Below are 13,094 nucleotides of genomic sequence, written 5' to 3' on the forward strand. Positions count from 1 at the left end.
ATAATAATATTGTAATTTATAGCTAAAGAGACATATGATCAAGAAACTGTTTTATTTTACTTTTGTGATTATGATAAATATACTGAGGGCCTCAAAATAGTACCTGGCGGGCCGCATGTGGCCCCCGGGCCACGAGTTTGAGACCACTGGGCTAACAGGTACTCCAAAGGGATCGGCCTGTCAGCTACAGACCAAAGTCTGTAAATTCTCAAGCAGGCAGAGCTTCAAATCCACTTCAAACGCGAAAATACCCACGAAAGGGACAAAACTACATCGAATTAAAAATAATAAAATGGGGAGAGCAGAACATGCACAACTGCAGTCATGCGTGCAGAAGAAAAGACTGCTAGAGGGCGCTAAGCTAGCCTGTGAAGTAGAGAGCTGCACGGGAACGGGGACGACGGGAATCCCGCGGGCATCCTGCGGGTTCCCCCTTCGGGTCACGGGGATCCCGTGGGGACGCCCCTTAGGGTCTCGGGGTTCCTGCGGGGCTGGATGTACTCAGTTGCGCGGCTCTTCTTCTCCCTACCTGCTCTGCTTGCAGCACAAAGCCGAACGGAAGTCTTTCCGACATCAGCGCTGACGTCGGGAAGACTTCCGTTCGGCTCTGTGCTGCAGGCAGGGCAGGTAAGGAGAAGGAGAATAGCCTCGCGGCTCGAGTGGCTACCAAGGGAGGGGGGCGGTCCGCCCCAGGTGCAGCACAGCCGGCCAGGTCCCCTTACTTTTGTGGCGCTTCCCCGACCGACCGACCGACAACAGCCCCGGTCAGACAAACCTCCCTGCCCTTAACCGCGAATCTAAATTACCTTCTTACAGCAGCTGTAAGAAGGTAATTTAGATTCCCGGTTAAGGGCAGGGAGGTTTGTCGGACCGGGGCTGTTGTCGGTCGGGGAAGCGCCACAAAAGTAAGGGGACCTGGCTGGCTGTGCTGCACCCGGGGCGGGAGAGAAGGAGGGGGGAAGGACACTGAAAGCACTTGTGGAAGACAGAGGGGGGAGAAGGACGCTGACAGGACATGGGGAAGATGGGGGGAGAGAAGGACGCTGAAAAGAAATGGGGAAGAGAGAGTGGGAAGAAGACGCTGGCAGGGAAGAAGACAGAGATGCCAGACTATGGGGGAGTGGAGGGAAGAAAATGGGTGCCAGACCAATTTGGAAGGGGGGAGAAAGGGAGAGGCACAGTAACAGAGCAAATGGAAGACGTAGAAGAAAGAGAGACAGTGGATGGAAGGAATTGAATGAGAACATGAGGAAAGCAGAAACCAGGCAACAAAGGTAGGAAAATAATTCTATTTCTTTTTTTGCTTCAGGATAAAATAGTATATTAGCTGTGTTGATAAAAATTTATAAACATTAGAGGCTCTGGTAGAAACCCATTTACAAAGTATGTATTCTTCCCAATTAATATTTCCAAATTAATAAAGTATTTTTGCTTATTTGTAAATGGGTTTCTACCAGAGCCTTTAATTCAGTAGCATAATTAAATGAAATAACTATTTCTGAAGTTTATAGGGACGGGCGGGGACGGAGGGGATTCCTCACGGGGACGGGCGGGGATGGAGGGGATTACTCGCGGGGACGGGTGGGGACGGAGGGATTCCTCACGGGGACGGGTGGGGACGGGTGTGATTCCTCACGGGGATGGGTGGGACTTTGGCGGGGACGGGTGGGATTTCTGTCCCCGCGCAACTCTCTACTGTGAAGTACACTGAAGGCAGAGTGAAAAAGCCTATATGAGTCTACCAGTAGAGGTGAAAAAGGCAAGCTCTGTAATGGAATTTAAACATGTTTGAAAGAGAGCAGTGACAGGAGTCAGAAGTCAAATAAAACACTTGGGAGAAGATGGTATTATTTATATAATAATTTATCTAAAGTGAGAGACAAGTCAGAGAAAAAGAATTTCAGCTGCTTTTTATCTACCCTATATTGTGGTCTAAGCCTTTCACAATCCCCCAATGACATTGATGGGGATTAAGCTTAGAACTGCACCTCACTGGTCACTTTTCCCTTCTCCAGGGTGCACAACAATAAGCACCCCTTCTGCAGTCCTGATTCTCATCTAACATCTTGCCCAGTTTACTAGATTGCTCACCAGTCTTGTGTGTGGAAAAAGAGGTAAAAGACCTTACAGAAATCCAGAGAGGCCACATCTACTGAACCTGCCTCGACTTTTTACTCTGATCACCTGAAGGAAATAAATCCAGTTTGGCAAGATCTTCCTCTAGGAAACTATGCTCCCTAGACTCCTGTAACCTACCAGCTTCAAGGTACTGTATTAGTCTGTCCCTCACTAAAAATTTCAAACTAATAGGTCTCTATATTTTCATTTTCTTTTATCACCTTTTGCACTTCTGTAACGTTCAGGATCCTTTGTATTTTTTTCTGAGAAACTGAGCAAGCAGCAAAACTCAAGTCTGCATAAAACTATTCCTTTAGAGTCTTAGTGGAACTGAACCACAGTGCTGCAAAGATGCAAATGCCCAATATTCTCAACTATTCCAAAAGGTGTCAAGCTCAGCAGAATGATATCCCACTAGCAACAAAACATGGGACAATTGTGTGCTAAGTTGAAAAAGTGGAAGAAGAAACCTGTGGGGGACTGTTTTTTTATTTTGCCTTATTTCACTGACCTCTTGTAGAAGGCGGGTGTCCAATAGCTCATGATAAGCTTTGGATGACTCATCAAAGCGGTCATGTTTCTGAAGATCCAAAGCTTTATGGTAAAGAGCAAATGCTTCAGCTTCCTGCAAAGAAGAGCAAAAAATTCTGTCACGTTTGCATTCAGTTTGGAAACTCAATGGGAGCTGCTTGCAGGTACATTAATTCAGGATACATTAGGCCTTTCCCTATTCCCTGAAGGCTCGGTTAAAGAGAGTAAGCATCTGTGACTATATTGAAGTGCCTCTAACATATTCTGGAAGTGAGAATATAAACTACACCTCCAGCAGAGACTAGGAAAACTGCAGCTTTACCCACCTGAGCTTCCTTTGTCTGAGTTTTGTGACTTTTGAAGGTGTCTTCATGCTCATCCTCTACAGTGGAGGAGGCATTTAATGCTGCAATCCGTATCTAGCAATGAGGAAAGCAGAGAGATCAAAGCTTAAAATGCAATACTTGTAATCCCAAGGGATGGCATTACAAGAGATTCCTCGACAGGACACTATCCTTCCAAGCAGGAACCTGGAACAACACCCTAAGCAACCTCCTCCTAAATTCCTCGACATACCAATCTTTCAGAAAAGCAATTAAAACCCACCTATTTGACAAACTTGTTTGAACTTCCTTCCTTCAAACCTGTCTTCTTCCTCCAACCTGTCTTCTTCCTCCAACTTCTCCAATCCCCCCTCTCTCACCTACCCTCTTTTCCACCCAAACTCTGATACTCATGTACAAGCTACAACCCTGTTCTTTTAGATCTTCCCTCACCTTGTAATCACTCTGTTAGCTGTAATACTGTATATCTGTACCTTGTAACCACTTTGCTCACTCCTTCACTGTAAACCGTCTTGAACTGAATAGGTATGACGGGATATAAATAAAGCTATTATTATTATTATTAGTTAAATGCTTGACTATCTTATACTCTTTGCTTGCATTGGTTTAGCAACTTTTTGATTTAGGGTTTAAAAATAATAATCTAATCTAATCTACAATTTGTGAGTTGCTCTATGCCTGAATATGTTCAAGGCGACATACAATTCAAGTGATGGGCAAAAGATGGAAGAAATAGCGAGGAAGGAGATAGAGCAGGAGGAGGAGACGGAGAGGGAGCATGAAGTCTTCCTTCTACAGGGAAGTATTGAGGAGATATTTGAAGTACAATATACATTGGAAGGGAAGAAATCTGCGAATTAGAACAAGCTACTGATTGTCAATGGAGTATAATGCCTCGAAGAGAAGAGTCTTTAGTCTCTTTCGAAATTTGAGATAACAGGATTCCATTTTGATGGCTATCGGGAGGCTGTTCCAGGTCTTTGCGCCAATGTAGGGGTTAGGGGCAGAGCCGGCCCGTGAATATTAAAAAAGCATGAATAATATTCAGGCCGGTTCCACCCAGCTATTTTAAGCCCTGTAAGCCCCCCTTTAAGCCTTACCTGGTGGTCTAGTGAGTTTTCGGGGCAGGAGCAATCTTCCCACGCTCATGCCCCGTGCAGATTGCTCATAGGAAATGACTGCCTTGCTCCCGTCGTAATCTCGAGAGACTATGGAGCTCAAGGCATCCATTTCCTATGAGCGATCTGCACAGGGCAGGAGCATGGGAAAATCGCTACTGCCCAAAAAACCCGCTAGACCACCAGGTAAGGCTTAAGGGGGGAGCTTACAGGGCTTAAAATAGCCCAAAAAATTTAAATGTGGGGTTTTTTTTTGTTTTAAAATCGTGAATAACCGAATCCACGGATGCTGAAACAGCGGATTCGGAGGGGGAAGTGTATTGCTTAGGGAGCTCATGAATAGGTTATAGAGTATAGGGGAGAGGAGGGATCCTTGGGAAACACCACAGAATGGCTGCCAGCTTTGTGAGAATTCCTCGTCCTTCCGGACAAGGTAATTCCTATTCTATAGGAAGTCTTTGAACCAGTTATATACGGTGCCCACTATACCTATTTCATTGAGTATGTTTAGGAGTAGTTGGTGATTGACAGAATCAAATGCTGCAGAAATGTTGAATTGAAGGAGGATGACTTGATGTCCTTTGCTTAGTGTTTGCTTGACTTTGGTAGTTAAGGTTAGTAGAAGCAGTTCTGTGCTGTGCTGTGGGTGAAATCTGAACTATGTAAGATGGAGGCAGAAGTGTTTTTCGATACAGGTGAGAGCAATTTACTTACATGTGTTTCTAAAAGTTTGGTGAGTATTGGGATGCCAGCTATAGGCCTGTAATTTATAGGATTTGTTAGGTCAGCTTTTGAGGCCTTGGGAATAGGGATGAGTGCAATCTGACCCATTTGGGGTTGGAGTTGGCCATGGTGTAGTAAATCGTCCAGAAAGTGAGTGAGCCAGGCAATGATGCGATTCAGGGGGTTGGCTAATAACCAACCAGGGCATTTATCAATGATGCTGCTGCGGGAGGAAAGTTTCTTTAGGAGTTTATCTGTGTCGGAATTTTCTAGTGGTATAAATGTGCTCCAGATTTGGTCAGCATGATAGGTGTCGGAAGTCTCCTGTGGTGGTGAGTGAACTGGAGCTGATGTGATGGAAGCAATCTAAACTTTCTCACCCTCTGGAAGCTTTGGTCCATCAGAGCTTACTTCAATGTCTCATCATTTCGAATTCTGGTACAATCCCTTATACTGAGTCAACTCGATTATTGTAACATCGTCTACTTGGCACTCCCCCAGAAGAATAAGCGGCGATTGCAACTGGTACAAAATGCAGCGGTCAGACTACTTTGTGGACTGAAGAAGTTCGACCACATAACACCTTCCTATCGACTTCTACACTGGCTACCGATGGAGGCACGTGTTAAATTCAAGTTTGGTTGTTTTTGCTTCAAGGTACTTTATGGCTTAGCCCCTAAACATATAACAGACCTTTTCTCTTTCTCAACCAACAAACATAGGCAAAGCTCACACCCAAACTTTGTTTCCCCACCGGTCAGAGGCTGTAAATTTAAAAGTCATCACCAACATCTTTTCTCAAATCAAGCAGCTCTGTGGGGTAAAGACCTAGAACAATTACTCACGCCTACTACCTATAGGGAATTCAGAAAACGTCTAAAAACACATCTGTTCCTGAAATACTTAGGAAACCAACCTATACAATCCTAGCCCTCAACAAATGATCTCCATAACTGTCAATCACTAAGTCTATACTCTGTTGATTCCACTCTATCTGTAACTTCTTTAATCATTGTAAACCGCATAGAACTTCACGGTCCTGCGGTATATAAAAAAACTGTTATTATTATTATTATCTTGAGGAAGAGGTCAGAGAGAGTCTGGGTATTAGGTTTTTTTCAGACAGACCTAAATCGGGGTGTAGTCATGGTGCATAGTAAACAAAATAGCTTTTTTGATATTTAAGTTATTTTCAATTTCTTGAGCATAGTGGGCTTTTATTGCCTCAGCCATGTTGTATTTATATTTGTTGATTGCAGCCCTCCATGCAATTTTGTGTTCAGGTAAATTACTTTTTTGCCATTTCCTCTCAAGTTTGCAGCAGGTTTGTTTTTCTGCTTTTAAAGTGTCTGTGAACAGAAGGTCTTTGCAGCTCTTCTGTTGCGATAGCACAGAGGGGTTTGTGTGCTCAATTGCTTTGTTCTAGGTAGCCAGCATTGTGAGGGTGTTGTTTGACATTGTGTTTAGCATTACAGACATTTTATTCCAGAACTGAGTGGGGTTAATCTTGCCTCTCGATAGAGTCTTTGTGGAGGGACTTTTGGTAAGTGCCTTACCCATGTTTAGGAGGAGACTGAAGAAAAGTAGATAGTGGTCTAACCAGGGGACTGGAGACCAGTCAGTGTCTGCATCCAACCCACCCCCCCAGCACCACCACCACCTCCTTATCTCAATTACAGTGAAAACTTGGTTTGTGAGCATAATTCATTCCGAAAACATGCTTGTAATCAAAAACACTCATATATCAAAGCAAATTTTCCCATTAGAAATAATGGAAACTCAGATGATTCGTTCTACAACCCAAAAACTTTAATACAAAATACTGTACGAACTCATATCGCAAGACCTTGCTTGTTTAGAACAGTCACTACACTCCTGCAGCATCAGAGAGAGAAGAACCATTGGCTTAGTTGTGATGATGTGATGTGTGTATACGGTATGTACTTGTATTGCGAGGCCTTGCTTTTTTATCAAGTTAAAATTTAATAAAATGTTTTGCTTGTCTTGCAAAACACTTGCATACCAATTTACTTGCAATCCAAGGTTTTACTATATATCTAGTGTGTGCCCTTTTTCGTGTATGGGACCTGAGGATTTTATATCCAAATGGCTGTTATTGAGGAAGGTTTTTAATATGCAGGCATGGACATTATCTTGTAGTTCTAAAGGTATATTTAAGGTTGCCTATAATGACTAGCCATGAAAACTGGCACATTAGGTTTGAAATAATTTCTTGTAACTTGGTGTCGTTGGCTGATCATGGCCCAGGAGAGCAGTAGACTAATAAGATACCATTACTGCTGGAGCAGGTGTTGGTTTTGTCTTCCAGTTTACGTGCCTTATATTCAACGTTGAGCAGGATTGAGGAGTCAGTTAAGGTGATGCAGAAGGAGCTTTTGTAGATTACAGCCAGACTACCGCCTCATTTTCCTGATCTAGGTATTTGGATTACACTATAACCTGGGGGACAGAGGTGAGTCAGTTCTGGGCTAGTTTTGTCCTTGAGCCAGGTTTCTGAGAAGAAGGCAAGGCCTAGGTCATTGGTAGTTATCAGTTCGTTCAGTAGTAGCAACTTGTTGACAACCGATCTGGCATTGATGTAAGTGCATGGTATAGAGGTAGTTGCACTTTTGTATACATGGCAGGGAGGTGTGTGGATGTGTTTCAGGTTTGGATGGACCTTGGTATGTGGAGATCTTTTTGTAGGCGAGACGACTGCTGGTGATAGTGAGGATGGGATTGTGAGTTAAGATGGAGTGGTCTGCAAACTGTGAGTTTGTTTGCCAGTGGGTTTCAAAATGTCTAAGCACATGACAATTAGAGAACCATGCAGGAAAAGTTCTGGTAGATTGTGTTGGTTTGGCTGCTGTAAGGCTTGAAAGGACTAGGAAAAGTAGTCAAGTGTATGAAGTTCCTTCATGGCTGCAATGAGGTCTGTAATCTATGGAGTTTGTTGAGGTCATAGGGGGATATGTTTAGACTGGTTGTTGCGGTTAACTTAATGATAAAGGATTTTTGGTGGTGGTTGAAGTGAGGCAGAATATGTTCAGCAATGGGTAATTTCTTTTCTTATTTTTTCTAGGGAGAAGGTTACTTAATCTTGGGGTTGGTGGGATGTTTGTCCAGTCCTCCTTAATCTGCAAGAAGGACTACACAAAGCGCCCTTTGGCATGACCCTTCAGTGAGAGCCCGCCTGCTCGACAGCCCCTTATAGGGCTGGAGAGAGGGCTGAAGATCAAACATGCAGGAGTGGGCAGAGCTTCCCACTGAAGAGAAGAGCAAGCTTTCCGATGCAGTGAGTGGGGACGACTTGACCTTCCTGCCCCCTCACTGTGCTGGATCAGAACATGTGGTGGCCCACTGAGCCCTTTATAGGGCTGAAGGTCAAACGTGGAGGAGTAGGTAGGGCTACCAACCGAAAAGAACAAGCTTTCTGATGCAGTGAGGGGGGACAACTTGGCCTCCCTTCATCCTCAATGTGCTGATCAGAACACGTGGTGGCCCACCAGGCCCTTTATAGAGCTGGAGAGAGGGCTTCTAAAATCATTATCTTATCATACCTTATTTTTTCACTGTATCATTTATTTTGGTTTATTATTTAATGTATTGTTTCATATTCCACTTGTATCTTGCTTGGGTTCTTATTACATACAATCAAATAAATGAAATTATTTATTCTATGAGACAATAATGCAAGCAACTTCTTGTTTCCGGTTGCGTCAGAGGAGGCCTTTCCGGCAGCCACATGCAACTTCAAGGCTCATCTCCGGCTGCTTGTTAAAGAGAAAATTAAAGTAAGTCTTAAAGTAAGCCAGCGAAGCAAAGAGGAGGGATGGAGCTGCCTTGACTGCGATTGGGAGGAAGGAAGAAGGGGGCTGCTGGACCAAGCGATCCTCAGTTAACTGCAGGGACAAGGCCATTCACTGCTCCACGGGGCGGTGAATGGCCTTATCCCTGTACCTGCGGCTACTATATTTTTTACATCCCCATTTCAGCGGGTTACCCGTGGCTAACTGCGGGTAACAGTCACTATGTCATTCTCTTCTTCTTAGCTCTGATCAACATAGTAACGACCACATCTGAATAACCCTTGCTTGTCAGGGCCACCCACTCAAGAGTCATGCCTTAAGCCTAAAGTGTTCTGGATTCTTGATAGGAACCAGTCCTTGAGTGAGAAGATCTCTTGGACCAGCAGTCTGAGGCTTCTGGAGATGGCCTAAGTCTGTAAAGTCAATCGGGCGCCACTAGGACTACCAAGCTGGAATGGATCACAATCCTGCGAATGACTCAACCAAGCATGGGCCATGAGGGAAACACAAACAAGAGCTCATTCTTTAGCTACGGTTGGAATAACGCGGCCAATCCCTCACTTCCAAGCTTGTATCTTCAGCTGTAGAAATGAGACGTCTTTGTGTTTACTGCCAAGGCCATCATATCCATCTTAGGAGGCCCCCACCACCGAACTATGGCATTGAACACCTGTGAAGATGCACTAAGTCCAACTCCACAACCCTGGCTGTTAAATTTACTGCATTGTGAGTAAAAGGTTATTTTGGTGCACGCATTAGAATGCTGTGCTCTGAAGCTTAGCGCAGCATTTTAATGCACCACTTAATGCATCTAAGCCTGTGAGTGAAGCAGAAGTCACAGCTTCTCCCAAGAATAAACCAGCAAGAGAGGCAGCACACTAATGTGGCTTGATAAAAGGGGACCTTAGATTATTGTAACATATTGTATTTAGGCATATTGGTGAAATTATGAAATCGACTTCAATTGCTACAAAATACAGTGGCTCGTATGATTTTTAAACTGAGTAAATTTGATCATGTGTCCCCATTACTGAAGGAATTGCATTGGTTTCTGTTGCAAGTTCATATTTTTAAATCCTGTTGCGGGTTTTGGGGTTGTTGGTTTTTTTTAGATCTTTTATGATTTAACCTGTCTATAGGTTATTCATCTGATTCAATTTTCATTCAGATTGAGCTTCAGCTGCACTTTACATTGGTTGGACCTAGCCTGTTCATCCTTTAAGGGAATCAGATTTTTAAAAATATTGGAAAATTTCTTAACAGGTCATTCAGATTTGAAATAATTTGCTATTCAGTCTAAGGAATCAATCATCTTATATGCTATTTCATAAAGATCATAACATTTATTTGAGAATTATGTGAGCTATAGTAGCCTGAACCAATTCTGTTTTAGCATTTTATTATGAATTGTGTACCTTGTAAATGCCATTTGTACATTATTGTATTTACAATTAACTGTATGCTACTTTGGACCATTTTTTTTTTCTCCCTTTCCCTCTATCCGCAACAATTTTAGGGCTCCTTTTATCAAGCCGCGCTAGCGGTTTAACGTGCATAATAGCGCACGTTAAACCGCCAGCTGCACTAGCTGCTTGAGCAGGCGGTAGTTTTTAGCCAGCATGGGGGTTAGCGCGTGATAAAAAGTCACGCGTGTTAACCCCGCTAGCGCGGCTTGATAAAAGGAGCCCTTAGTTCCTTTCCTTCTTTGATGTTTTATAAACCGCTTCAATGTACAAAGGCATTTGAGTAAACATAAACAAATGGTTTATATATGTCAATTTATATGACATTTATAGCCCACTTATTCTCTATTCTCTATATCGGTAGTCTAAAGAAGCATAAAATTAATTGTAATGGTTCAAAGCAGCATACAAGTAATTGTTACTGTGTTACTATATAAACGTCAATTTAGATTAGATTGGAAAATAAGTACTTGTATGTACAGTAATATGGAAACTGCTTTGATTGTAACCACAGAAAGGTGGTACCTGTATATCAAATCCCACCCCCTACTTTCCATTCTCAAAACCAGAAACAGAAAACTTCCCACAAAAGAAACTGTATTTTCTGGATTGATTATTCATTTTTTTATAAGACTCATGCAGATATTTAAAAAAATAAACTTCCTACAAATTATCTTCTCCCTTTGGAACAAATATAACCTTTATGAAGGCCTCAACCACTTGTTCTGAAGCATCTCAGGACTTGAATGTTGCTTACCATGTTTGGATAGGTCCAGTGGAGGGGCAGAGCAGATCAATGAGTCTAAAAGAAACACAAGTTATAAAACTGGCCCATTCTGAGCTGACACAAGATATCACTCACTTCTTGATCTGTTGTAGTAGATATCATTGGGAAATGTTTCTACAATAATTAAACATTCATGCTATATTTGAAGTAAGGCATCACTACTGGCAGAAAAAATTCTCACTTTATATCTAATTTGATAAATTGGGGGAGGGCCTGACAGTTTCCACTCGCTCCTTTGGGCTTCCAGCTCAATCAGAGCCAGGGATGTGACCCTGCGTCATGAGACTTTAACAATTACGGTACCACTCCAGAATGGTATTCCCCGTTTTCTATATTCTCTCTCAAGTTAAGTAGCTCAACCAATGCAAAGAATGCTCAGCCAAAAGCCATGCACTAAGGCTTCCTCTGAGATCCAGTCACTTGATGCTGCTGCTGCTGAGCAATGGCTAGGGCTTCCTCTGCAGTATCCCTAGTCAAGTCAAAGAATTATAGCACCCTAAGCCAAATTGTTTCACCTTCCCTCCTCCCAACCCCCCAATATTGCTTCTGTCCTTGGTGTCCCCCAATGAGTCCTACATTTATCCTCAGTCCAATGTCTTTCCCCACTCCCCAAGTCTAATCTCTCTTTCCCTCCCTCTTCTACCATAGTTACTGTACACTTTCCACTATTATCACTATTTATATTCTGTTCTGTAACATGTATAGCAGGCCTTGACAAATTTTATTGTCCAGCCCAGCAGCTAAGATCTCTCTCGACCCTCCCCTCCTCTTCTCCTGTCACCATTAAAAGAAGGAAAGAGAGGGAGGGGCTGGGGCTATCTAAGGTCTAGCTCTTTCAGAGCCTTATTTACAAACTTACCTTATCCCTTGGACAAGCAATATGGAAAAACAGCCTTAGTAAATCAGGCCTTTAATGTGTCTCTGAATGCCACTGGTAGTAATACCAGCAACCTCCCTCCGACTCACTTTTCACCCCAAAATTGTCACCCAGTTTCTTTTTTAGCCCATTGACCTCAGCCACTCTTAACCCTATCCCTCATCCCATCTAGCTCTCAAAACCCAGAACAAGTTACCGCCCTCCTCAGCAAGCCAGGAGCTGCCCTGTTCCTACCCCTCTTTCGTGCTTTCCCACTAGCCCCTCAGAGCTACCTGTTATCTTGCTATCTGTGTGCAAATAGGTTTTACTGTTATCTTGCTATCTGTGTGCAAATAGGTTTTAAAACGCTTTTTTTTTTTTTTTTTACCTGCTCCAGGGCTGGCCTGAGGCACAGGGGATATGGTGCCTTGTTGGGACCCGTATTTAAGTTCGGGTCCGTTCTGATGCTCAGGGACGCGACCAGCCGCGAATGAAGACAGGAGCAAGTCCTGCAGGAAAGGCCGGGGATGCGACCTAGTCGGCGTCGGGAGGTGTTTTGGGCATGTGCGAACTCTCGCACATACTCAGTTGGGTTCCAGAGCCCGTGGTAGGCCACAATTAAAGCCGGGGCCTTGATTTTTGAGGGATCCTGTATGTCGGCAGCGTTGGGGGGGGGGGGGGGTAGGGGTCGCACTGTACTTTATTGAACCAAGGAGAATTACCTGTTGGTGGTCCCTTCAGGCGGGTCAAGGGAGTCTCTGGACCTGGGAAAATTTGGCCGTTAGTGCATATTTTTGATAAGGAGGGTTGCCGAGCTTTGGGGCATGCGTTTTAAGTTTCCGTTGGTTATGATTTGTAAATGGGAATTTTGCAGATTTTTCACGTGGTGGTTGAGAGACTTCATTGGAAATTTGGGGTATTTTTACATGAAAAAAGCAGTTCGTTCAGAAAATGGTGTTTGTTTTTTTAAATTTGGCCGGGTCTAACTCAGCTGGTGTTTGATACCGGGAGCGTATGAGTCAATGCAGGTCAGCAGGCTGAATGCTCTGCACTGCTCTATGAATGTTGTGAGCAGAGCTGAGCATTCAGGGCGCTGGCCTGCGCTAAAAACCACTATTTTGGTTTTGTAAAACGGGGGGTTGATATGCGTATGCCTGAATGTAATTTACCTTGAGCTACTGCTGCAAAAGGTATGAATTAAATCTATATAAACAGAAATGTCTGCAGTAAACTGAGGATGGTCCAACAATAACGTGACCATTTATTTTTTTCATCAAAACGGGACATCTATTAATATTCAGTCCCGCCCCCAATCCCGCCCTAGCCCCGCCCCCAATTTCTTCCA

General features: G+C 43.6%; 1 protein-coding gene across 6 annotated transcripts in view; it reads right to left on the reverse strand.

Annotated features, from left to right (window-relative positions):
* The window catches only part of CABIN1 (calcineurin binding protein 1), a 223,083-nt gene extending 210,339 nt beyond the window's left edge, over positions 1 to 12,744 (reverse strand). For 2 of the 6 annotated variants that reach the window (XM_033954803.1, XM_033954798.1), the window contains exons 1-4: positions 12,138 to 12,364; positions 10,864 to 10,908; positions 2,976 to 3,068; positions 2,630 to 2,743 (exon numbers count right to left, since the gene is read on the reverse strand). In XM_033954803.1, coding sequence (XP_033810694.1) covers positions 2,630 to 2,743; positions 2,976 to 3,068; positions 10,864 to 10,866 — 210 coding nt within the window. In that variant the 5' untranslated portion in view covers positions 10,867 to 10,908; positions 12,138 to 12,364. Of the gene's footprint in view, positions 1 to 2,629; positions 2,744 to 2,975; positions 3,069 to 10,863; positions 10,909 to 11,752; positions 11,916 to 12,042; positions 12,059 to 12,137; positions 12,366 to 12,471 lie in introns of those variants that run through there. The other 4 variants (XM_033954800.1, XM_033954802.1, XM_033954801.1 and 1 more) reach the window with 4 other exon arrangements.
* Between the last annotated feature and the right edge of the window lie 350 nt (positions 12,745 to 13,094).

Source organism: Geotrypetes seraphini, chromosome 8 (assembly GCF_902459505.1).
Source record: "Geotrypetes seraphini chromosome 8, aGeoSer1.1, whole genome shotgun sequence".
Classification (NCBI taxonomy): domain Eukaryota; kingdom Metazoa; phylum Chordata; class Amphibia; order Gymnophiona; family Dermophiidae; genus Geotrypetes; species Geotrypetes seraphini.